At 34.4% G+C, this 28,000-nt stretch overlaps 1 protein-coding gene across 3 annotated transcripts; it reads left to right on the plus strand.

The window, feature by feature from the left end:
• The first annotated feature begins 33 nt into the window (after window positions 1-33).
• On the plus strand, window positions 34-27,992 carry LOC111425610 (homeobox protein orthopedia-like). 3 transcript variants are annotated; one of them, XM_023059739.2, is made up of 5 exons: window positions 34-154; window positions 3,905-4,194; window positions 20,955-21,141; window positions 21,320-21,475; window positions 26,348-27,992. In XM_023059739.2, the coding sequence occupies exons 1-5, from the start codon at window positions 130-132 to the stop codon at window positions 26,632-26,634; spliced, it is 945 nt and encodes a 314-aa protein (XP_022915507.1). In that variant the 5' UTR covers window positions 34-129; the 3' UTR covers window positions 26,635-27,992. The 3 variants fall into 3 exon arrangements, with proteins under 3 accessions (XP_022915507.1, XP_022915508.1, XP_022915509.1); XM_023059740.2 differs by lacking the exon at window positions 34-154 and adding an exon at window positions 352-578; XM_023059741.2 differs by lacking the exon at window positions 34-154 and adding an exon at window positions 352-574.
• Window positions 27,993-28,000: the final 8 nt, after the last annotated feature.

Consider the following 28,000-nt stretch of genomic DNA (forward strand, 5'->3'; position numbering starts at 1 on the left):
CAATTCAGTATCAAATCAGTACTCATTAAATAAACAGTGGCACGGTGGTGCTTTACCGTTCCGGCGAAAGATTATATTCTGGAGGCCTTCACAGCAAGAACTGCGGCCGCTGCGTCTGCGGCTTCCATCATGCTCAACAATCTCAATTCGGTCGGTAAGTGTCGTCCGGGTGGGAGGGCAAAACCTACCGCTAATTAATGCTAAAGTCTTTAGCGGATGACGACGGCGACTTGAACCGGGTTAAACTGGGGGATAATTTGGTGAGCCTCGCCCTCATTACAGTTGGCTTGACTCGGGGGGCATTTGCTTGAGGCGGGGGGGTGGAGGTGGAAGCTTCTGTTGATGAGCCCCCCCGAAGACCTTCGGTCAGTACGTCTCGAGCTTCCGCCGACGGCCGCTTCGTCTTCTCGTCACGGTGTTCATATCGCGAAGGTTTGCTTCCTTTTCGATATTCGGTGTCTTCAAGTTATCATTTTGTATACGTTGTGAATTTGTGCTGTGCTTGAGGTATTGATAATACTTTGGTCAAATCGACAATGAGGAGATTTCAGTGGAGACCGGCATCACAATGATGGTCGGTACGTTATTAATGTACCATTAATTTCTTTAAGATAGAGCTGTTCAAGAAAGTGATACTTATTTTTTGTTTTCTTCTCATTGAGTTTCTTCTCTTAATCAACTTTTATCTACATACTATGAGGTGCATGTTATCATGAATTTAATAATGTTTAGTCTCTTCACCTTTCTTTTGCTAATACACACAAATTATACCAATTTTAAGAAAATATCCTAATTCTTTGGCATAAAACTTTCATAACATTTTGAAACATTTTATAAAAGTATTATCTTTTTATTAAATATCTAAAAAGTGTATTGCATCCCAGAATTTATTTTGATAATACTGTGTTATACTATACTATCTTCAGTTTGTTCAAAAAATATCATATTAATATCTAGAAGCTTAGAGCAGAACAAAATGTTGGAACTTGAATACTGGAATGGCAAAACTACTCAAGAATAAAGAATTCTATTCTATCATTCTCACCGAAAATGTGGTATCACTAGCAAGCCAAGTACTTCTTATTATTGATATTCTAAGTAAAAATTTCCTCGAAATATACATTCTGCCACTGATCTATAAATGATTATTGCAATTACCTTTCATTTCATAAAAGAAAATTTAACTTTTAACTGGGAGTCAAATTAACAACCCGGATAGGATAACATCAACAACTATTCTGATCTCACCCTCATATTGGTATTATTATTGAAGACGAAAATAAATCGGTAATTCCAGCTTCCCCACATATTTATTGTAGGTCTTATATAACATTCAAGCCTACATGTCCTCTGTAGAAAATAATTAATTTAATACTATATAGTTAGTTTAATTTGTTGTGATTTATTAATAATAAAATTAGGTTAGTTAATAGCAAGATAAAGTTTTTACTTTGCCCTCTACCGTATACTTTCGACAATTTCGAAAAACAGGTCAAAATAAAATAAAATCCTGTGTAGTTAATGTAGAACATTAGGGAACTATAACGGTTGCTGTTAGTGATAATCCTCCAACTGCAACAATTTTTAAAATATAGTTTTATATGACAAGCTTTGTCCCGCGAATTTCTACATTGCTACCATTAATATAATGTTCAACCTCTACAGATTGGATGTGCTCACTATTTTATAATCGATTATTGCAGCAATATACCCAAAATAATGACTTTATATCACATGCTTTACGCGAGAGGTTATCAATAATTACTATAATAATCATATTTGAGCGTTACAAAATCGAAACAAAGCAAACATAAACCAAGGTCTGAGGTACAAAAACGTTAAACGCAAATACTCATTAGATTTTTTTAACAATTTTTTTGCTTTTTTTAAAAATACACCTGAATATGTATTTATAAGTTGTTGAATGACTAAACCAAATGAATTGCCACAGAAATACTCTGATCATGCGCATTCTGTATTATAAACGTACTAAAATACTCAAATAAGAAATTAAGAAAAAATTAGAAATTAAACAATGGCAATGGGTCTAGCACCAGGTCTAGCAGTGCATTTATTAGAATAACGTTTAACGTAACATTCTTCAGGAACCAATGTTTAATGTACAAAAGATGATGGTGTTCCACTTCATCATAGACAAGAAGTTATTAAATGATTGATTTGAGGCGACGAATTGTCTTTCTACCAATATACTAAGACTTCAATTGTATTCCTGCTTTTTGGGGACATATGGCGCAAATTGTTTATGGTATTGAAACTAAAATGCTCAAATTAGGAACCAACATTACATCGACGCTGCCTAGCCAAAATGGTATAAACGCCAAAATGACCTTTTTACTTAGCTACAACAACATAGCAAAATGTCATTTATGTCGTTTTCACTAGGTGGCGTGGACATTAGAAATTATAGTCGTCATTTCCTATGGCTCTGTATTGACATTATTCTTATGGCGATAAATTTGTATTGCTTCTCTGGTTATCTTCTGGTTGTAATAGGTGTTACTGGTAGGTATTCTGGTCTTGTCCAATTCTATTTTTTAATCTTCCACATTTTCTGCTGACTGTTGATTGATCAACATTTTTTAATCTAAAATCACTTTAACGTGCTTTTATTTGACAATCTATAGACTATCTTCCAATACATAGACCATAGCGCGTTTTTGTTTGTTTTAGTTTGCTGGCTATTGTTTGGCGTTTTGTCATGCCTAAAACAAAGCAGATAGGCGAAGTGTATAGATTGACGCGGTTGTCTTTGCCTTCCTCCGTCATGAACTTTATCATTGAATTCTAGTTATTTATTATGCAAGAAATCCCGAAGTCGTTGTTTGAAATATTTCCAGATTATCTAAATTTGATAGCCATTCCCTTGTTCCTTAGCAAGGACCGTCGCATCCGATTTCTGGAACTGTCTTTGTGATATTCCGATGGTCATTCTGTCCATTTTGTCCTAACTTTATCTGCAGATGAAATTAGAAATTTTGTGGTGTGGTCTCAGTTATCAGTTGTAGTTACTTACAAATCTTGTACATTTTTGCACGTAATATGTTCTGTTTTGTCCTGATCCTGTTGTTCGGGTTGCAAAAATGTTTATATGATGCCTTACGTATTTGAAGAAAAGTTAGTTTTTAATTTATTTTCGTTTATATTCGTATAGACAACTAGTAGTAACATAATTTAGAGGAAGCAAACTCAAATAAAAATGTAAACTTCTGTAAATTACAAAAGACCTCTTTGTCATTTGTGTTCGTCAGTTGTTTGACTACTGCTGATGTTATAATCTTGAAAGGCAGTACCAAATTCGCAATGCATGGTGCGGCTTGTACATGTGCTACAACGAACCTTTGGTCATAGAACCTTGATTAACGATTATTTGCGCTGATAATTAGTGATATCTTTAAACTCCCAATGAGTGACATGTTTGGAATAGCAGTGAAAATGATCATAAATAAAACATGATAAGTTCTACGGGAGTTTTAGGTATTTTTCATTTCTCATTATAAGTTTTTTAAAACAAAGGAAACATCGATTAACACATCGATATTTTCTCTGTCAAAAAGTTAAAATAAAACACAAAATTTTTATTTTAAAAATGCAGAATGAGATAAAATAGAGCAGATTCAATGTCTTTAAAATTGATGAACATTTGAAATTCTCGATTGTTCAATTAGATATCTACTACAATTCGGTTACAAATCCGCAAACCTTGTGTTTAACCAACCATTGCACAGTTTCACCTAGGATACATGTTACTCACGGAGATAGGATACTTAAATAAAGATGGATTGAAAATGTTCTAAATATTCTAGAGTTGATTTCCCTATGGATACGTTTAAATTAAATATTTTTTAAATATTGTACGATTTCGCTATCACTAAATTTTTTGTAGGAATCAAAGAGATGTGTGGCGAGGACCTGAAACGGCACCAAGGGGAACTAAAATTAGTGGACCAACCCCGTTTAAGTGGGTTGTGCGACGGTGGCATACCTTCAATGAATTCAATAGGGACGAATTCGAATGATGGGGACAAACCATCGAAGCAAAAAAGGCACCGGACCAGGTTTACGCCGGCCCAACTCAACGAATTGGAACGGTGCTTCTCGAAGACCCACTATCCCGATATCTTTATGAGGGAGGAAATCGCCATGCGAATCGGACTGACCGAGTCTAGAGTACAGGTAGGAAGATTTTGCAGCAATTTTTAACTTTAAAAATAGGGGGAGTAAAAATGTTGTGCAACGAAAAATGTGTAGGGCTGTCCCGATCGATACCCATTTAAATGCGAATTGAAAAATCGTAGCTGGGAGGTTTACATTTTAAATTGAATTATTTTTTTGTATCTAAAAAGTAAACAAAATATAAAACTACGGGTTATATTGTTGTATTGAAAAGTTTTGACATTGGTTTTTAATAATTAAAATCATTCTGTTATGTAACTATGTAATAACATTAAATATTTTCATAAGAATTAATATTTTCGTAAGAGGGTATTTACGGTTGGTAAAGGTGAGTTTTCTGGGGGAATAGATTTGAGGAGATTTCCGAGGAAGCTCTACAACGGCTTCGTACCCTAATCCGGAAGTCAGGCGGATTGTCAACTCTGCGAAACTTCACCCCTTAATTAAAATTAATTGAAACCATCTACCCTAGCATATTCCAACTTTAATTTTTAAAATAACAATGTTTAAATAATATCTAAAACATTTCTTCATATAAAATTTCCATCAGACACTCAAAATAAAAAAAAACTAAAAAGCTTCATATCCATAATACATAAAATATCGTACTTTGATCTCGGTGCTATGGATCTAGATATTCTTTGATGGGAGCACGTCGTTGATCCAATGTGCGGCAAATGCCACATCACATCACTAGGGAGAGTCTGTGATTGATACTTGACATTCGACGCACACCGTGGCAACTACGTGATAAATCCACCGCCCCGTATGTGACGCCCCTCCAAGCAATATTGACACACGTATGACGTACGCACGTCTCGCAGGTTCGTTGAGTGAAAAAAAAAGTTACGACGACTAATTTGAATTATGCATGTGTCAACAGTTAGGCCGTTTACTGTGCTACGTGAGTTATGTCGTTTATGATTCCGGGACAGGAAAACGCAGAGATGAAAATGGAGTGTCTGTACTAATTCTTAACAAAGCATATCGTGGATAAACCAATAATTCATTTACAACGTTTCGTTTTTCCAAACTATAAATGATTACTTATAGGGTATGAAATTTTAAATAAATTTAATTATGGGTAATATTATGGAATGCTGTGAATCAATTCTTAATTCTTCTTTGATTGCTCTTCGTTATACTAAGACCTTAAATGTCTAGTTAAGATATGCAGAAGAACTTTGCTTAGAATTTCACATAAAAAATGAATCCAATTTAGTATTTGATTTATTAGCTTTTTGGCATATTTACCATAAACTTTGGCAAAAATTCAGAATATCAACTCAATTTTGTTTAAAAGAAACTCCATTTTCAGGTCAGAGGGACTCAGAATATGTAGTGATCATAATTGGAAAAATGAAGATTTTGAAAGCGTTACAACTCACATGATACTCAATTTATACATGCCTACAGGAATGCATATTATATTTGTACAAGTTTCTAGAGTTGCAATGGAAACTTCTGTTATTGATTTAGAGACTATTATTGAATCATTTGTCTACGCTGTTTTTGCTTATAGTTATTAGCAATAAAAAGAAATGTACACTAATGAAAAAAAGGCAGATATGCACTCTACGTTTTGCCGTTGATAATGTTTATTTAGCATAGCATGTGTATGCCAAAGAACTTCCGAGTTACAATGTTTAGTGTAAGTAAAACGAAACCGAACGACTTAGTTTACTGTCGACTCTTGCGTAGAACTGAAACTCTAATATTAACCAAATGATCGAATATTAACACGAGAAAGGGAAAAAGTTATACAAAAGTATCAAAAATGAGTGCATATGAAATATATAGCATTAATAGAACCAGGACGGTGACCATGATAGAAAAAGTAGAAAAAAGAGGCAAAGGATAGCTTATTATGCCGGGTTTATACAGAATTTAGCTGTAAATTTAAATTTAAAGATTTAGATTTAAGGATTTTATTTAGCTTTAAGAAAAAAATTGATTTATACAGAATTTAAGATTTACAGAATCGCAACCTCAAGAAACAAAATATTACTGGTTTTTGTATTGCCATTTTCTACCAATATCTTATCTTTATGTTCAGAAAAATTTTTATCGTAAATATATCGGTAGTTCTCAACAATTTTAATTAATTTTCCATCGAATTCACTCATTTTATTGGCACAGAAATAAACAACAGTTGAGGTTAGGTTATAACGCGCTATTAACACCGGCCAATCATTGGATACAGCTGATTGAGGTCGTCTTGCGCATGTGTGACGCTGTAAATTTAGAAAAGTTGACCAACTTTATGTTTACAGCTAAATCTTACAGCTTTGTATAAACGATACATGGGGTTTCAATACATTTAACTCTTACAGCTAAATTTTTAAATTTAAATTTACAGCTAAATCGTCTGTATAAACCCGGCTTTACAATTGCAAAAGAGTTAGGGGGACCAGAGCAACATTGAAGAAAGGAAAAGCAGGCAACCGACCTTACAATACATTACTTAATCTATAACTGCTACTATATTGATGTAGATACGCCCTGATAGTGAAGCAAATTACTTGGAAATACATTTATAATCCATCCTACAGTAAATCCAATTTCTTGTATGGTATGATTGTTCACCAGATGACGTTCTATTTATGACTTTACAAGTTGAAAAGAAAATTTTATCTTAAAGTCAAACTGGGTAACTGAAATTATTTTTACACATTCTATAAAATACAAATATATTGACGCCACCTCCTTGTGTTTTGTCCGATATAATAAAATGCACATTTTTTATCAAGTGCATCAACTTAATCCTTAGTTGAGCTGTAGTTTATAGCTATGTACCTGAGATGCAATTAGAACTTAGTTCACAATTGCTTCGTGTTTAGGAACATATGACATTAACCTTATATATTTTGTGTAACCATATAAACTTGATTCTATAAGCCTAAGTAATATTGTTCAGTAGAAATCCTGCGGGATTTAGATACTAAAAATAAGTAGTTTTTCTCCAATAGATACACAAGGTTGATTGTTGTACACTAATTATCAGCTTCTTATGGGTATTATTTTTTTGTATCTCATTCACAAAGTTTATTATTTATAAGATACAAATATAAATGAAATAGGTGCTGAAAGTTTAAACTTTTTACATTCATTCAACGAAAACCTTGAATTATTAGTTGGTGCAGAATATGGTGATTTTCATTCAAAAATGTTTAATTCTATTAATATATATTTTTTTTCTTGATTTTCACTTCTAAGATTGGTAAGGCCAAGTAACTGATGCCGCTAGGTTATTATATTGCGTCTTAGTATTTTCTTTTTAAATTTTGTTAGTAATTACATCCCCCGGATTTTATCGTTGATTGCTCCGATTGCTCCGACACTGCTTCTCACATTAAATAATCAGAGGAGCCTAATACTATCACTATTTACACACTTCAGTAAGTTCAATTTGTAATTGTTTTCAAATTTCGAAATCCAACTGTGTCTTAGGGTAAATCTACTCTTAAGTTTTATTAGGTAAGCTAAATCTTAGAGCAGTTTTTGTTTTCTCCTCTTTTGAATAAGCTGTGATGTTTAATCGATGTGTATATGTTATTATTAATATTATTTGTATTCATGTAAAAACTTGACACTTGTACGCATTTATGGTTATTGTCCTCTTTTCATCAAAGTGGATGCTGGGAAAAGTCAGGATTAGGATGAAATCATGTTCTTACTTCCTTCTAACAAATCAAACAGTCTTAATTCCTTGAATTTGAAAACCTATGTTGTTTCTTACTTAATTGCCGTTGACTAATGTTTGTTAAGTGTGTCAATTTGTCATATTAGTTATCATATTTGACATCAGCACACTGTCTATTTTATTTCGATGTCTTATTATATATATTGCATATTTTCAGACATATTGTATTGTTACAAAAGTTGAAACTCACGGTTCCTCTAAAGCTGTCCAATATATATTTTTAAAGAAAGCATGCTGTCTAATTGCAGCTTCACATCCATGAGTAAGTAACATACCCAGTCTTTCGCTGGGACTACAACACTTTAGTACAAATCCATTTAATGGCTTCATGATTTAACCAAACTGGATATAAGACATCATCATGAAGAATCGATTCGAAAAGATTGTCGTCATTATCAGCTTCAAATGGTGGTTGGCCGGCTATCATTTCGTATATCAGTCCTAAGACGCAGCAGTCAGACATTAAATCTAGCAGCAATTGTTTTACTCTTTGATATTTTACAAGACTAAACTGAAAATCTACATGATATAGAAATTGTTCACAATGTGATCTGCTGGAAGGCTTTAGTGTTAGTCGAAATAAAAACATGATTCCATTCTCACCCTCTCTTATTCCATTATCATCTGTGATTAGGAGATGATAAATGTTCAAGCATCAAGTTTTTGTGAAAACATAAATAATGTTGTCAAGTTATCTAGTCCATTTGAACAGGTCGCTATTGCTTGACTAAACCACATTTTGTAACCTACTTGAAATATGATAACATTTTTTAGACAATTAGTTTTAATTTCGACTAGATTTCTGAAAAAGGATGCAATTCTTGATATGATGTTTTCTGTAGTTTCGTATATTACAAAGATCAAAAATTGGGCATGGCTAAACGTGCAAAACCTAAGTTCACAAATGACATTCTACAATTATAATAAATAGTCGGTTATGTTGCATACCAAGCAGAAATATATAACTGAATTCTAAATGTCGATATTGATCGACGAAAGTACCTGTTAATCTGAAACAGGAAATTTTTGTCCCTGCAGTTAGAAGGTTTCGTTGTTGTATTCTCGACTAGAAAGAATTTAGCTTTTGATAGAATGAGTTTGAGTACCTTCTGACCTAATTGATGATAAAGTTGTACTACGGATGTAAATGCACTGTAGATATGTTTTGATACTGTATTTTATATCCATCTTTGTTTAAATATTTGTCAGGTAAAAATAATAATCTGAAAAGGGACTTTCAAGATACTTAGTTTATATACGCAAAATTGTTATTTTGTTCATCAAGAAGATAATTTTATGGTTAAAAGTTTTCTATGGCCTTTTAAGGCGAACTTCCCCACACAGACAAAAAATTTGTTAGGATGAACAACAAACATGTTTACACTTACACTTCAGTAGGTACCACAGCAAATAATGTTAAACACCTTAGAACATTTAAAAAAACACATCAAAACATTTTGAAAGTTAGGTTCAGATTATATACATCAAAATATATACTGAAATATATTTCTATAATAATATCTGAAATAATATCTTGGTGTTATCTTGGACAAAGGACTAACTTGGAAATCACACATTAGTTGCAAAACCAAAAAAGCAACGATTGTACTAATCCAGTGCCGAAGGGCTTTGAGAATACTTGGGGACTAAATCCGAAAGTGACAATGTGGATTTACACTTCTGTGATAAGACCCATGGTAGCTCACGAAGCCATAGTTTGTTGCTCAGCACTAAAAGATGCATAGAAATTGCTGCATCAAAAAAGCCGATAAACTCCATTTCCCATCGAGCTTTTTGCGATAGATGGGATGAGACAGCAGTAGCTGTCTTTGCAAAGAAAACTCTGATGTACCCTGACCGGAAGAGATCTACTCAGTTTCTAGGAAAGTCAAAAGGTGCTCACCTACTTTCTGACCGGACACTGCAGGTTACGTAAGCACATGTTCTACATGAAGCTGGCGAATACACCCCTTTGTAGAGAGTGTGAAATGGAAGACAAGACGGTAAGTCATATTGTTTATGATGACTCCAAATTTCGGATATAAGGAACATGCCTTTCTGTTCTGTATTAACGTTCATGAAAAGATTGGGCAGGTTTTCTGACCTAAGTGCTGTGAAGAAACTCACCCTCACGTGAAACTATCTGTATACCGAAATGAGAATACTAGGTATTTCTGAGATACAAATATAGAAATGAACTGATTTGAAAATTTGAGTATTATTGAAATTGTTTTGATCGTATCCATTAATTATTAATAAAAATGTTGTGAATTAGGTTAGAAATAGTGGACAGTCAGTCAGTCACTGTCCATTTTTGATTTATAAAATCGAAATCGAGTGAATGAACGGCGGCAAATTGAAACCTTCGTTAATCCTATCAAACTCCTATTATCTCCTGAGAGCTTTGCATCGTTATAATAACAGTTTGTCGGCCGGTATGGTACATTCGAACACACATAAAACAGTGGCGTACGACAGGAGCGATGCATACGTCAGTCAGAGGCCCGTTTTGTACAGATAATATACGGATTCAGGGCGGTTAATATTAATTGGCGTTACCGTTCGTTCGTTCGTTTGTTGAAAGAGGGACGGACAGGATTCCATATCGCGTCGACGACAATGACGTCCGAAATGCAAGCGTCAATTACCGGGCAAAAATGAAATCGCGTGTTCCGACAAAGGAAACCCGTCGACGGTCATAATGAAAAATGACGACCAACACAGGATTTATTTTAGTGTGCAGGTGAGGATGCTGTGCTCTCTCTGTTCCCCTGACAAATACGGTATTCCACGGTAAACAGCTAACCAGCCCGGCCGCGGCGTCGCGACGCCTACACCTCTCGTCTCCTCCACCGCCGCCGGCGCTTGGACTATGTGCGCACAATGGGAAATTGATATCGATTGCTTGAGTAAATTTTTCGCACAAAAAATTGTTTTTTATTTACATTCACCAAATCTTTTTATTATTACTCAATATCAAATAGCTTTTCAGCTTTTATATTTTTATTGTTTGAGTGAAGATTTTATTAGAATTTTTTTGTACAATTTCAAAAGTTCTCTCGTATATTTCAAATAATTTTTTACATAATCTCATTCATTTTATTATTTTGTAAAATGTTTCTTTTAAAGTTCGAAAACTCATACTAAGGTGATCAAACTTCTATTTTATTGTCTAGACCTGGTTTCGGGACCCTGCCCGTCTTTGGTAGACCCTACAAAGTACATTGTTCTTCAATTATAAATGCAACTATTGTTAATCAAAATTAAACAATCAAAATAAAACTTGCGTCAGAATTAAAAACAACAAGACATACATTTTAAAACCCAGAAATGAACAAATTAACGTAATACTGAGGGAAGTCCTGGGTAACATTAACAACCTGTCATGAACCCACACATTCCGAAACTCTATGCTCTTCCAAAAATTTATAAGAATAACATACCAATTAGACCGATTATCAGTTCTATTCAATCCAGCACATACAAATTATTTAAACTGTTGCAAAAGTTCATTAGAAATGATATTAACTTTACGCCTTAACATACAATCACTAACCGCAATCAACTGCCAGACTTAATTAAGAAAATAAAACTACCAGATAAATTCAAAATGATTTCTTTTGATGTAAGCAACTTATATACCAATATACCCATAACAGAAACTTTAAAGATCTTGGAAAAACTGATTGAAACCGAACTTAAAGACAACAACAAATCTAAATCCATCTATAACTTATTTAAACACTGTTTAGAGCAGAACTTTTGCCTATTCAACGGAAAATTCTACCAATATACCGCTGGACTGCCAATGAGCTCCCCACTAAGTGAGATAATGCCCAATTTATTTATGGATGATCTGGAGAGTAAGTTTATAATTAATGAGATCAATCCATACAAAAGTGAGATTATTACGTGGATTAGGTACGTAGATGATATATTAGTTTTCGTCAGAAACGAACAACAACTAATGGCCAATCTCCACGAATACATCAACAAATTACGCCCAAAGATAAACTTCACAGTCGAAACGGAGATTGACAATAAAATAAATTTTCTTCAACGTTCCAATGACAAAATAAAATATACAATATACAGAAAACCTACACAGACCAACGCGGTAATTCCTTTCGGTTCTCACCGTGACCACACCCATAAGTTAGCAGCTTTCCGAACCTATCTACATAGAGCATTTAAGTCACATCTTGAACAACAAGATCTAGAGAGGGAAATTCTAATAATTCAACAAATAGCTAATGAAAACTCATTTCCACAACACCACATACAAAGGTTAATTTCAAGAGTCCGGAATAAATTTGAGATTGAAAACACAACAACTCTACACAACGTTCCTAGGAAGGTCAATAACCTTCCTAGGAACAATATCACACAAGATTAAGAAAATTTTCCAAAAAAACGACACAATTTTAGCTAAAAGTGGCGTATCCAACCCCAATATGGAACTTGCTCCGCAACATATATTGGAGAAACTGGTAGGAGTCTGCAAACACGAATAAAGGAACACAAGAATAGCTCAAAATCGAACTTTGATAAACACCTAATTTTTAACGATCACAATTTTGATGAAACAAAACACATTAAACTACTGCACCAATTAACGAAGAGTAACTTGATGGAGTTCATCGAGACATATGAAATAAACAGATTCATTAGAAACAACACGAACACGATTAGCCTAAACGAGCAATTTGCACCCATGTACCAACCATTGTACGGATGCCTGAGGGACCCATTCCCCAGAAGAAACGAAGATAAAACTTAAAAACTTATTTTGTAAGTGCAAGTGGAAGAGAGATTTGAGTTTGGAGGCGGATCAAACCTGCACCACTTGCACCCCATGCCCCACTGTCCCTATTTGCATTTTTATATGATCCAATCCTTGTTTGATAAGAAATGTATAACATTCATTATGTACTGTTAAGCCACGCTCAACACGATTCTTCTAATTGCCTAACTTTTTCTATTTCAGTTATTACTCTGTACTTGTTCCAACCTGCTTTGCAACCTCAGTTTTCGTCTTTGTGTACCGAATGTTTGCTACAAGAAAGTTTTGTAAGTGCGAATGGAAGAAAGATTTAAGTTTGGAGGCGGCTCAAACCTGCACCACTAGCACTCCATGCCCCACTGTACCAATATGGTTCATGATTGTCCAGTTAATTCCCTGTTTTATGAGATTTTGTAACTTCTTTTTGCAAATTTGCTTTACCGCGATTAACGCATTGATTCCATTTCTGTTCTTGTGTTCACTGCTCACGCCTGAACTTGTTTGATAACCACTAATAATTTTTAAATTTTCAAATTTAAATTGATCCTATTGAGAACCAACCTACTTTATAACCTCGAAATCATCAATGTGATTAATTTGTTCATTTCTGGGTTTTAAAATGTATGTCTTGTTGTTTTTAATTTTGACGTAAGTTTTATTTTGATTGTTTAATTTTGATTAACAATAGTTACATTTATACTTATTATTTGAAGAACAATGTACTTTGTAGGGTCTACCGAAGACGGGCAGGTCTAGACAATAAAATAGAAATTTGATCACCTTAGTATGAGTTTTTCTAATTATACACATTCTGATTAATACTTGGTGAATATGGATAAAACCAATTTCAATGATCTTTCTTAATCACTTCAATCGTGTGCTTCATTAAACATACGAATTACGTGTCAGGCAAACATATTACAAGCGGATTAGTTCAACGCCGCAAGTCATCGGGGCCGAAACAACCGACCCTTCTATGGGTGTTGTGCATGAATCATTGGCAAATTGGCGTTGATAGCGTGTACCAACGCGCCTGTGGGACAGATGAAACAAACCACCTCCCCGAACCAGGTGCGATCTGCGTTCATCCATCTGCTTAATTTAGCCCATCGATTTCCTGACCGTTCGGATTAGGGTTCTGGATTACCAAAGGGATAACGGTGGTCAACCTCACCTTCCGTTTCAGACTTATAATTAGTTTTAGAGGGTTAAATAATTTTCAATTGCCCTAATGATTGGAAAAATTTTATAGTGATGATCTTTTAACGCGAATTTTGCTTATTTTTAAAAATTTATTATTGATGATATTTTCGGGGAGAGGTAACTAACCGAGAAATCCAACGACATTATTTACCTACGTTTTAAATATTCATAATTCAATCCCCTCACGGCGGAGATAGCACCCCATCGTCGTCGACGTCGTCCTTTTCCTCCTCTCTCACTTTTCTCCGGACCGTTATTTTTATCCACGACGGAGTTTTTTATGCAGCAGGGGCGGCTTTTCGGCCAATATTATTTAGCGCCCCGCAGGGACTTAGGGTTGGGGCGGAGACGAAAAACGGGGGTGAACGTCGAAATCTCGCCGCCCCTATTCATTGTTCGTCCGCTCCTTTTTCTACCACCCCCGTTGCGGACCATAAAAACCGCGCTTCATTATACAGTCAACTGTTTGTGTAAATGCTTAATGAAGAGTGATGATTTGATTTGCTCGCGTTTAATGCGGATTTAGGAGCCGTGCGTGACCGTCCACGTTCTCCCTCGACGTATTGCACGCAACATACTTTAGTCTAGTCAACACCTTAGATCAATTATACATATATGAATACATGTGTATTGGCATCAATAACAAATTAATCTTAAATGTTTTATTTATATCATGGTTTGGTTTGATGTATGTTTCAATTATCAAATTAGCCTTTGTTAGATACTAAAACCGTCTAATCGAAAAACGATACAATTCATAAATACATTTTAAAGAACCAAAAAAAAATGTTGTGATGATTTAACACATTTGCTAGTTTTAATTCAAAAGCGATAATTTAAGTTCATGTTCAAGTTAATTTAATTTCAGAAAGTGTCATGTAAAATTTAGATTCATTAATTTTATTTTGCAAAAACAATCCATTTTCAATTGAGTTTTATCAATTTAATTTTAGAACATATCAAATATAGCTTTGATTTTATCAAGTTAATTTTAGAATATTTCAATTGTAAATGAAGCCAAATCAAATTCAACTCACAAATGTTAGCTGGTAGCAAATCAAATTGACAAATGTGGATAAAAATTGCTACTTTGGGTGAAATTAAATTGCCAACATACTAAAATCAATAGAGATAAAATTTGTTTATGAAAATATTTAAACATAATGAATCTAAGAAACATTTTCCAGGTAGAAATTAAATCTAAACAGTAAAACTTTGCTTTAGGAGAGAATACCGCTGAAAATAAGTGAATAAAAAAAGTGGTAGACCACAAACTTTTCCATTATGTGTGTATTCATTGTTGAAAGCTGTTAGATAAAAATGATTCAATAAGTAAAATTCTCAATGAATATCAGTTTTTGACATAAGTCTGATTCATGAATATGACGATAATCTTCACTGTACCATCTCGAATGCGCATACTTTTACATAAAATCCCTCAAATTTTTAAAGGAAAACGTATGGATCCAACTTTATACTTTATATATAGTATTTTAGGGTAATCCTCTCTATTAATGTAAGATAGTGTTAGTTTTAGCAGTTGTTGAACACCTCATGGTATAAATTTAATAATTGCAGACGTTTTATGTAAATCTACTTAAAGTTTAGATGCTAGTAGTATACAAAATAATGAAGAAGAATATGACGACGATTTGGACGAAGAAGAAAATAGTCATTGCTCTTAAATTAGATTGTCGAATACGTGGAATATTGTTTATGTTCGAAAAGTTTTACGAATTTTGATGATAAATTTAATATGCTGTTAGAAACAATTAGCTCATTGACCCCTCTAAAATTAACGGAGACACTTTATGTCGAAAAGATGAAAATTCTTAGACTGAAAATTTATGTTTTCTCAACAAGAAAGTCTATTAGCTTTACAACTACTTGATGTTTAAAAGTATGTGGTTTACACCGTCGAATAGATATGTCACAGATACTTCAGTATCTGCAAAAGGGACTAAATGATAACAACGATATGATTTCTTAACGTTTGATCATTTGAAAAAGATTACACGGTTGATTAGGTGACTTTCATATGAAGAGTGTGACGATGACATATATCCAAATTTACAGGAAGAATCTACTTCAGAAGTTATATCTGATAGTACAACTATCAGAAGTTGCGATTTGATCCATTCTGAGACTTATTGCAAAGACGTCTGCAGACGGCTTTAAATGCAGCATTGACACCAGTAAGAACTGTGCCTGCGAATAAAAAATGCACAAGTGTTGAACAAACAATAACAGAAGGAACTGTGAAAAATAAGGAGACTAATAATAAGAGAGAAGTAATTGCACAGACAAGCGTGAATTTGGAAAGATTTTTTTGAAAGCACCTCAGGTCAAATTTGCACAAAAATTTGTTAGTGTTAATGAAATATCGGCGCTTTGTGCTTTTTAGAATCCTACTTTCATAATTTGCACTGAAGTTGTTTAAACTTAAAGAATCCACTACATTCTTTAAGTTAATTTTGTACATAGAATTTCATTTTGGGCATTATAAAATATTAACAAAATACCGGGATGAATACTGCATCCCAGTTTTAAAATAATATTAATACCTAAAACCGGTATTAATATGTTGATCCGGCATGTATCCAAACTAAATTTGAGATTTTTCGGAATAATTACATCTCTACCTTCTTCTTTTTCCCTACAAATCGCTCGATGAAATAGCGACCGTAATAATAATATCATAAAAGGTTTAGTTTAAGATATTTTAAACTGTTTAGTTAGAGAATTGGTGGCTAAAATCATACGACAACTTTAAAAAGTTGGTTTTATAATGTGAATAACTACAGTTTCAGTTATTTTATCAGCCTTTTCCTAATTTCGTTTTATAAAGTAAATTTTTCATAGAAAAGCAGTGGGTTTAGGAAACCTAAAACATCACTAAATGGCCTTCAGAGACTGATTGATTATGAAGAAGTTTGTGTAAATGTTTGCACATTTCCATAATCTTTCTAGCGTTCGACTGTTTTGAATAAGATATGGTAAAAAGTTAAAATACGATATGGAATCCATTAAAATTGTGGATCTCGGGGTACCATTTAAAGTCTTTATTCTATAACTGATTCTGTACAGTTGATCTTGTGCATATAACGGCTTTCCCAATAGATACAACAATTTTCTATTTTAACAGGAACAAAACGTCAATGAAGGTTAACATTTTTATCATGATGTAGTTTCCAAACCAGCAACGTTAGGAAATTATTAAAAATAACTACTGCAATTCTGAATCAGTATTCGCAACTTTAAGAGTACTTACTCCAAGTTTCGGTCATAATAATCGTTCTACCAAACTGCACAGCGTGCTATAGTGGATAAATTCAAGTCAAGGAATTGAATTATACTCACTATTGGATATTACTGTGTCAGTGAGATAACGCACCGCTCGAAGTACCGAAAATTTCGCAGCCGTAAGTGCCTACATCCTTACAAGATGAAATTAACTCGTAAAGTGAACCCTCTTGATGATTTGTAGTGCCGAAATTTCTGAAATTGAACTCTGTTAAAGTTGGAAGAAAATCTGAATCACCTGAATTTAATCCAAAAATCATCTTCAGCGAAGAAGCTCATTTTTGGCCTTTGTAAATAAGTCAAATAAGTGTTATTTAACCGCAACAAACTCACATATGCTTCAAGAGTCACTGATCGCTATTTTCACACTACTTTTGGTCAGAATTGGATGGATTTGATATCAGGCTAATCGAATTGTTCTACCGAATAATAATCACCTTGCTCATACGATTCAATTCCTTTTCATGGAGTTAAGTCGTTGGTTTATGCCTAGAAGGCAATAACGTTAGAGAAGCTCAGGGAATATACCGAACGCGAAATTGCCAATGTTCAATCCTGTCTTTCTGATATGTATGACAGAATGGTATAAAATTATTACATCCCTATTAAAAAATCCGATACATCGAACTAGTTTTCCATCAATAAACTTGTTTCAAATCATCACAACAAATAAAATAACATCGCAGTAATGCTTCAAAAGTAGTAAAATTCGTCTTCACATTCTCAACGATATTTCTATCTGCGAAAGAAAAATGCAGACAATTGAGGAAGCTTCACACAGATGAACACGTAAGTCAAATACAATATAACATCATTATATTGTCAAATGGTCTTTACACCAATCCATTACATCTACGTTTAGAGCAAGAAATAAAATGCACATCTGACACAATCCTATTATAGCTTTCATAATCTTGATAAGACAAGAGAGTAGACTGTCTTTATTACGTTCAGAAAATTATTGTCACTGCTTTGTCATCAATCCCACAATCCTAACATTGTCATCTTTAAACTATTTTGCCTCCCGATGTCAACATTAATAAACTAAAGTTTAAATAAAGATTCTCAACCTGTTCATGTAATAACATATATATCATATACTCAAAAATATAAAAAAAAAATTTCGAAAGAAATTTTTTTAAAAAGAAAATCAAATAAGAGTGTAAATTAAAAGGCCATAATAAGTTCGTAAAGTCCCTTTCGGACAATATGGATCCTGGGCAGGTTGTAATGTTCTATCAAGCAGGGACGGGGCAGCACCTAAATCGAATGAGTTAGGTCGTGGGGTCGAGGCGTGGTGGAGGTCCCCCAGCAAAAGCGATAGTAGCGCCGCGGCCCGGCACCGATCATACATCAACCTCGCCCCATTAGGGATTAATGATGCCAACAGCGCCGAAATTAACTCCCCGCAGGCTTACCGCGGCAATAACGTTAACATATTAACCATTTGTTAGAATAGCAATATCGCCCCGTTCCTTATTCAAGTCGACGACCCTCATTGCATCACCATTTAGGGATCAATAAGATTTTTCTCTACAAAATCAATAATATTTAAATGAAAATTTTCTTTTTTAATTAATTTGTAATTATTTAATTAAGTTTTAGTAAACGTGCGTATTCTAAAGCAAGGATTTTTTTTGTTCAAGTAGTTTGTTAAAACTTTTTTTTACAACTTTGAACTACAAGGTTTAAAGGTTGTATTAAGAGTTCTTCTATTACAAGTTAATTTCTATTTTAGTTATTAGAACATAAAAACGATCTTACATAGAATTCGATTTTATAATATGCTGTCACAAAGAGGTTCTAAATAGTGTTCGCAGGGGTTTCATTACGAAGGTTTGGAAGCGAAGCGCTGGCTTCGTCGGTTCCTGTCCCAACTATGGACTAGAATGAAGTGAGATAGTACCGGAGCCAGGACGCTAAGCCGAACATATTTATTGCCCTGGTTTAGTGTGCTGTACCCAGGTCTAGCTCCCTAATAAAAATATTGCCCGCCGGTTCTCTATTATTGGTTTTCAGAAGGTGGATGTATTTTGCCGCGATGAATTAAACCATAGATAAACATATAATGCTATACTTTAAAATGGAAATAATATGTATACACGTTGTATGAACAATATACAATACGTTGTACTGTTTAGAAAGTGACAACGTAATCTATTGTAGTCAGAAAGTAAAACGGTAGTTATCTTTTTTTAAAGTTATCAAACGTTTGTGACAAACCTGTCTCGGTGAAACCAGAAAAACACACCGTCGTAAAATGCAAATGGCTATAGAACAGCCGGCGGCGTCTGTTTATATACTAGCGTCGCTTAAAAAAAAGTGCTAAATTTTTCGTTTATTACGCGGCGACTACACGCGTATCGATGTTCTCTTGGGTTCATCCTTTTTTAGGTTTAAACTTTACCCTTTTTCTTTTTAATCTTTTCATCCATTATTCATCGACATTTCCTTTCGTGGTGGCCCTTTAGGCCACACAGGCAGCAGGGGTAGTTTTCACATGTATCTGTGGAATTCACCCCTTCGTTTTGTGAACATCAAACCACCACCGTTGCGGTTTGCAGAGAGAGGAAGCGGTTGACCACCGGTTTACCAGCCTTTACCAATACACCGTCACCGCATCGACATCAAACAACTGTAAAAATGAAATTTATCGTCTACAAATATTTAAACTGTATATCTGACTCGAAGATCGTAGTCTAAGGATTTCTTGCATTCAGAATTTCGGGTTCTCTCTAACGCTAGGTCGTTGCCCAATGTGATGTTGTCTCTACTTTACAAACTAAACATTATGACATTGCACCTCCCAAATTATTTGCATTGCAAATTTTCTTTTGCACAGGTGGCACGAATTATACGTCACATTGTTATAAACACCTAAAGAAATTTTAAATCGATTTTTTTAGAATTGATGATGTCAGAATGGGATAAAATGAATCACAAAAACTTTTTATATATTCTATCTACAGAATTTGTTTTATAATAAGCGATTTTTAAAAACAAAATAATTTTCTAAAACTATATGTTTTGTTTTTATGTTTTCGAAGAGAAATTGTAGTTGTACGTATTGAAAACCATTGGTAGTGATAAAGTTGTAGAGTTGATGATGTGAAATTGCAACCAGACGTAACGTGTGGGAAATTGAAACAGTCCAAGAGAAATTCAGCGAGACTCGGTGAAGTGCTTGCTGGTGCTCGTAAAGGGATTTTGCATTCAATATCATGCTGGGGTCGCCGCCCTACGCTTGCGCAATGAGGTTGCTGGAAAACATCGGCTACTATCGACTAGGAGAACGTTGTACGAAAGCAAAATTTATTTAATAATTTAAAGGAATAGATTTGTAACAGGTGAAAGTGTCACGAAAGTTTAAATGTATTTTCTAAACGGAAACTAACTGAAAATTTAGTTTGAAATTTTGTTAAGTAAAACAATAAAACTGTTGTAAAAAAAAAACACACAAAAACTGACTGACCCCACGTAAACAGACTTTAGCACTTTCCTCTCTGTGGCAACCAGGGAATCACTGGGAACCTCCAGGGGAAGCTTGACATTGGTTATCCATCGCTCGGAGACGTATAGCTGTTAAATAATCCAGGACCATTAGCGATCCTCGCTGTACGGACGGTCCGTTCTGGCCCTTGGGACCATATATCTCCACCGAGATTTATTTCCCCCCGCAAAACTTTACCTCCTTTTCACCTTGCTTAATACAACCCTAAATAAAACTTTTGGACGTTTTCTCACTTAAAAATTGATTTTTTCTTGTAGGTGTGGTTTCAAAATAGACGGGCGAAATGGAAGAAACGTAAGAAGACAACGAATGTTTTTAGAACACCTGGTGCCCTTTTACCTTCGCACGGCCTTCCTCCTTTTGGAGCTATGGGAGATGGTTTGTGCGGCACTAGTATGTTCAGTACGACGGAATCTAGATGGGGAGTTGCGGGAATGGCTTCAGGTAATATTTTAGTACTAATTAATTATCTATCATCGTCATCATTGCAAGTATGCAACCAATATCACTGTATTAGTATTGCAACACACTGTATGTTAAGTGTCACAATTAACAAACTTTATATTATAACGAAAATAAATAGTTTTTTATTAACACATATTCGTATTTTTGTTATATTTAGGATTAGGACAATTAGGACAAGGAGGTGTGTCAATGAGTGGATTCGGTCAGGGTCTAGGACAATTAAACCAAAGTTCGGGGTTAAGCCCTGCATTACCTATCAGCACAGCGGCCGCCAGTACAGTTTACCAAGCACATTACGGTCTCAATTCGTTAGGTGAGTGTTTAAAACTAAAATTAGATACTTTCTCGTTACGCATTTTGGTGACTCGACGACTTTTTCTAACTTTTAAAACATATTGCTAGTTTGAGTGATGCTCCGAGCCACAATAAAGCTATTGACAGTTCTCGGAGCCTATTGCCCTAGGTGAGAAAATCCCCCGTCGTAATTTTGGGTAATAAAAACCCAGGCTGTGCCATCATCAATTTAAAATTCAAATACACACGGACGGTAGCACAGCCGCTGACTTAATTGTTTCGAGTTGCGCAAGAACTCGTGCGCGCGTTCTTTTGACGTGTTCATAACGACCGATTTTTATTTTGTTCGAACGGGGGCGCACCGTACTAATTTTACGTGTGTACAGAGGATATTAGTGTCGCTTGGACGTACTACGGTAGCGGGCTCCCATTTTAATCACCTCTAATTGTGTATTTTCGCCGTTCGGTACAGTTCACCGGCCGTTACGCCACTGGCGAGTCAGCACGAACTTGTTACTTTCAGCCGGGAGGTGTCAAAAGTAAACGCCGCAGCACGGCGTGTTTGCTCTTTGCTTTTGTGTGCGGCGGAGATGCACCGACCGCGTCCGGATGGCTCTTTTTTTTTATTACACGACCTCGGACAGAGTTCGTTTTTTGGATCCGACACCTTTTTTCCGAACCATTGTGAACCTTTTGGTAGTCCCGGTTACGTCAACTTTTTCCCTGCTTCAAAAACTCACGTAGTATGGGTTTGGGCAGAAGAAGTTATTAAAAACAATTAGCACCTTTTACCTAGCGTATATATTTCGTGTATCAAAGTTGTTAGTCTTGTAGGTATGAGAAAATTTTACGTCGAAACTATTCGTTTGTGATAGAATTTTAATGTAATGGAAATATAAAAATTTTATAGGATGAAGACAAATTATAGCAATTTTTATTGTTACTCATTCACAAGTCGTGGGTTTTAATTGCTTATGATTAACACATGATAATTCTGTTGTAATGTTGTCAATATGATTTTGCGTGTGTATAAAATATATATATTTTTTTATTTCATAATAAATAATTGGTCAATTTTAGGAATTATCTAATAAAATTGTTTATAAACTTGTTCATACAGGTGTCCTAAATTGAAATGGATTTTTGAAATATGGCGCGTTTCCCATTATAAATGCAAATTATATTGGACGAAATTACAGCAATTATACGATTACTCATTCACGAGCTAACGAATTACGAGTAACGGCATACAATTATCATAGAGTATTTTCACTATATCATGTGATTCAAGTTTGATTGCCTTATTACCGCCAAAACCTTCTCGATTAAATTACATAAAAAAATGAACTATCTATATTTATGTCACCACAACTATAAAATATTTACGTCTCAAATATCAATGCGAATAATTTATGGGGCTCGTTACGTTGTCAAGTTCTATCATGAACCAAACCCCGAATTATTTTGGCCAACGACATTGTCGACGCCAACCGCAGCACTGTGGTGCATTATTTCAATTAGCGTCTTTTTAAAATTTCACTGTTTGCCTGTGAACTGTTAATATGTTTGAGTAGCGTCCGTGAGTTATTTGCTAACCAGCTATATAAGCCCATAGCAGCCACGCCACCGAACTGCAATAATAACAACGTTTATGAATTCTCATTCGCATACACGCTGCTTTCTGCGTTATTCTGTTCGCTTCTGACGACATCACATTAACGACCACTTTTTAGCGTAATAAGTACTTGCAAATATTATTTTTTTTCTACAATTCTATTTTCACCCATTATACTTTAGTAAACTTTGTGATTTTTTTATTCAAATTAATTTATGGCATAAATTATATGATTGGTATTTTTCACATTCATGATCTATTTATTATATTTTCATAGATTTAATTGAAGGTATCTAGTTCTTCAGTTCAAAAGAACTCCTATGACTTTGAAATTTACATTTACATTTCAATCTACTTTTTTTTAGCCATTTTCACTTTGTTCTCTCAATTTGCATTTCTCTGCCATCACACCATTTTTTGACATCATGGTGGAAAGATCAAAATTTGATTAATTACTTCTCATAGGTATATTCCAGATAGAATGTTACCAGTTATATCGCTTCTATCTTATAGAGTCTTCAAAAATATAACAGCATCTATTAAAAAACTCTTACATCCTGGTGTCACAACAATAAGCCTGCATGGTATTGCATTGAGTTAATATTTTTTTTGATATTTTCCTCCAGATTATTTGCTGCCACATTTAAAACTGATTTCAAACTTTATGTTTTCTGCTATAACAAATATGAACGAAATTACATAAATTTATTTGCTATCTAAAACGCATCAATTTCCACTGAAAACATAAAATGTGGTAAGATGGAAAGTCAATCAATCTTATCCTTGAAGTCACGCGTTTAAAACATTTAAGTGATTTGTCACGTCTACCAGGAAAGCTAAATCACTCAGTTTTCTTTATCATCAAAAAATTATCGATTTCATCAACTAAGTTCAGTACCCGCTGTGGTGTTAATCCTTCGTGCTAAGCCAAGTCATTTGATTACAGTAAAAACTCTATATCATCAAACTCACTTTCAATTTCTACGAGATATTGTTTGAACTTCCTGTTATTAAGTTTACTGTTGAAGCAATAACTCCTGTATTGTACACACAAAAGCAGGAACTTTCGATAAATACAATAAAAATAGAGGAATCTGAAAAAGTATAATAATAGCAATTAATCGACATGCCTTTTAAGAGACAGCAATACTATGGGTTATTATAAATGTTTGAAAATAATGGCCTGTAGATGACGTCCTTCTATACGTATGAATTCTTTCCTATGCATGTGTTGTTGGGTTGGGTTTGTTTCTTCATCGATCGCTACAACAACATCTCAACAAAGATAACACGATACGAATTCTTTATTTCAAAACATCAGAATGGAATTCGGTAATTGTGAGGGACAAGGAATGTTACCGAAGCTTGATATGACGCGATTACCGAACTATTTCCGATATATGAAACCACATTTTGCAAAGTTGTGGAAAATTGTTCCATGTAATTGCAACATGTTAATATAGCGAATCGATGTGATATTCACTGTGAAACTAGAAAGTACTCCTAGAGTGATAAAGGTGCTTATTCACGTAAGTTGTGACATATCTACAACTTGTCCAGAAATCCATGGACCCTATGAGTGTTTCTTCCAAGGTTTTTTCCTAAGTTGAACGGTACTACTTCTGCGTACCTTCCAAGCTATCATTGTTTTTGTAAAACGTGTCTATAGCGAAAGTACACAACTGATTGTCTCACTAATTCATGTTTACCTACAAAACGGTAAGATTTTACACACCTCAAGGTTTCCATTTCACAGTGCTATCAACTATGTACATATCTATATTTCTACCAGTAATTAATTTTCTACACTTCTGGACGTATAATAATGAGTAGTCTGTCGAAAAATACAAAAGATAGAGAAAAACGACGATATCTGGTCTAACTGAAAAAAAAAACTTTCTTAGAGTTATAATATATAGGATTGCTTGTGTTACCTCAATTAACTCAACTAATATTGTAGCAACAGGAACACACAAGGGAAGTAACTACATACAATTTTTCAAAGACTTCGATGATTCAATGAACAAGATAAGCTCTTCAAATTCAAAATATAATGGCATAATGGAATGCGTTAGACAGACAATAGCTTAAATGCTCATGGTGCATATCATACAATTTAAAACTTATGTGCAACAACTGATACTAACTGTGCTTGCCCCAAAAGAAGAAATGCTAAAAAAACACTGAGATAATACAAAACATATTAAGCCATATTCTCAGAAAGTCCACCATCGCAAATTTAAATGATATATGTTACTGTGGCTTCTTTAACTCTTTTTGTGAAGGTTCTACAAGATGTATGACACATTGCCGGAGATAATTCCTCCTTCAATCTTCGTTGTAGTATTGAAACCCAGTTTGTTGGGAGTGAGGAGCTTGATTTGACCATTTGGTGTAGATCCATAAACTCTTTATATACAATTTCTTGCTTTGATGCTAGGTTTTTGAGTCACACTCAAACACCCAAGACTAAATATCATTAATGAAATCTTCCAAAAAATGGGAATCATGTTCTTTCGATTCCACAAACTGAAGGCAGCTTTTCCTTCTTTATCTCGTTTCAATCTTAAATACTTTTGTACAAATTTCTCTCATCCACAATTTTTCGTCAAAATTTGGTATCATTACAGAATCTTTTATAAGCTCATCTTCTATTTCAATAAATTTTTAGCTAAAGTATAGCTCTATAAAAGTTATCCATAAATAACGAATGGCCAACGTTTAAACAATCACACATATAAGGTTCATCACAACTGTCTTTAAGTGTCCTAATCCTCCTGTCTCACCCAATTGATCATGACATCATTTGATTGTGTCAGCTTCAGAAATGCATGATCTTCATCAATAGGTGATTTTTTAACTTCACGTTTTACTTCATGAAATGTCAGAATTTATGCAACTTATTTATTGTTCGGCACTAAATTAAAGTCAAAGCTTGTATCACATCTCACATGCAAATACAATTGGAAATATGATATTATAACTTTGAATGCTAAATCTAGTTTGAGCTTTTATTCTTTTATATTTGTGCCCTAACTGTATTCTTTAAAGCACTGCTAATCGATAGATTTGAAATATAACTTTATAAACTTGAAATGTTTACGTCGTCAAGAACGACAGTTATTTTTGGCTGAATTCTATTAACATTAAGATGTTAGACACATTAGCATAGCACTTCAATATTACATTTCTCCTTAACTTACTATACATATTCTAGTAATCTATACTTAACTATTACTGTAAAATAGTAACATTATTTTATTTTTCATTTTGCAGGTGACACCATGATGACGTACTGCAACAATGCGGGTGGTGGTGGTGCGGGTGGAGGTGGAGGTCAGGTGGGGGCATCATCGCCGCCTCCTCAGATCCCCTGTTCGAATGCCGCCACCCCTCCGGTGGTGGTGGGGGCGGCTGGTGGATCGCCCAATGACGACGATGGAGACATGTGGAGGGGGCACAGCATAGCGGCGCTTCGGCGGCGGGCCTCCGAACTAAACGCCGCCATTCCTTCGTACCTACAGATCAACTACGACACGCACAATAACGCCTCCGTTTACTGAGCGCCCCCCAGTAGAGGTCGCGCGCTTCGGTGGGCGGCGTCGCAACGCCAAGGAGGACACATCCGCGTCGTCTCTTATTCGGCTCGTTTTTATCCGTTTTCTTTGTTTTTAGTAACTTTTCGCTTGTATCCCACCCACCCCCGAACTCCCTCTTCCCCCTTTCGGATGATGATTCTTTTTTGTTTTGTTATTTTCTATTTGTTTCGTCGGTCGTTTGTTGTCTGTCTTTGCGAGTTTGAGATTTTGTTTTGTATTTGGCCGTCGCGCTTTTTTCATTTTCATGATCGGGGGGAGGGGGAGTGATGAGCGCAATTGGAAAATCGGGGAGAAGTGGCTTCTTGAGATTTAAAAAGGAAATAAAAGTTGAAGACGGAGTTATTGATAAAGATGTTTCAACAAAAAGTAATCAATTAATTTTTGATATAGAATTTTCCAAATGTGCGCATTAAATTAAATGTTTTGTTCTAATGAAATTGCGAGATTCCCTTTAATGTAAATAATGTGTGTAGATTAGGAATAACGTTAATTTCTAGTGCTCTAGAATTTTTAAATAAAAATAATAAAACTTCGTACAAGGTTTTCTCACAAAGTATACGGTCGAACTGTAAAAAAGGTATACCAGTTAAATCTTCAACACAATCTACGATAATGTTTACGGTCGCAATTGACTGATGTATAATTATTATAACTGGATTATATGATATATAAAAAAAATAATGATACAAAAGAAAACGGTATACGATGTCGTGTAATTATTGTACAAAGATACATAAGTAATTTAATTAAACCAGAAAAAGAAATTAATTAATTATAGTTTATGGTACCGTACTCGTGTGATCGTCGGATTATTGTAAAATTTCTTTGTGTGAACATTATAAAGACACTTCTATAAAGTTGATCCTGCGTGTTTTAGTGTATAAAGAAGTTGTGTCGGGACGAAGATGCAAAGATATATGATGAAGTAACGAATGGTGTAGATGCGAATTAAAAAAGAAGTTTATACTCGTTTCGTGTGCTACAACAAAAGTATACGGTCTAGGTTTACCTCAAATAAAATTGAAAAAAAAAACATTTTTTTTCAATGATGAGACATAAATTTCAAGGTTAACCGCTATTATTCCGTGATAGCTAAAGTAATTCTCTTAATTGTTACTAAAATAATTTAATCATGGACTTAGCGGATAAGTATATATTTATAATTTATTGATATTGAGATGATGTAAGGGTAACTTTTTCAAGTCGAATCTTATTTCGATTCAAGTCTGTATTATATAAATATTACGGAAATGAAATGAATAGTTATGTTGTATATTGTATAATTATGTGTACAATAAAGGAAAACATGATGTATAGAAGTATATTAATT

Source organism: Onthophagus taurus, chromosome 7, assembly GCF_036711975.1.
Source record: "Onthophagus taurus isolate NC chromosome 7, IU_Otau_3.0, whole genome shotgun sequence".
NCBI lineage: Eukaryota > Metazoa > Arthropoda > Insecta > Coleoptera > Scarabaeidae > Onthophagus > Onthophagus taurus.

What these genes read in the sequence shown, in the direction of transcription:
- LOC111425610 (XM_023059739.2), top strand. Translation starts at nt 130, where the DNA reads ATGCTCAACAATCTCAATTCGGTCG. An exon ending in AGTTGCGGGAATGGCTTCAG is followed by an intron (nt 21,142 to 21,319) that starts GTAATATTTTAG and finishes TGTTATATTTAG; the next exon opens with GATTAGGACAATTAGGACAA. An exon ending in TTACGGTCTCAATTCGTTAG is followed by an intron (nt 21,476 to 26,347) that starts GTGAGTGTTTAA and finishes TTCATTTTGCAG; the next exon opens with GTGACACCATGATGACGTAC.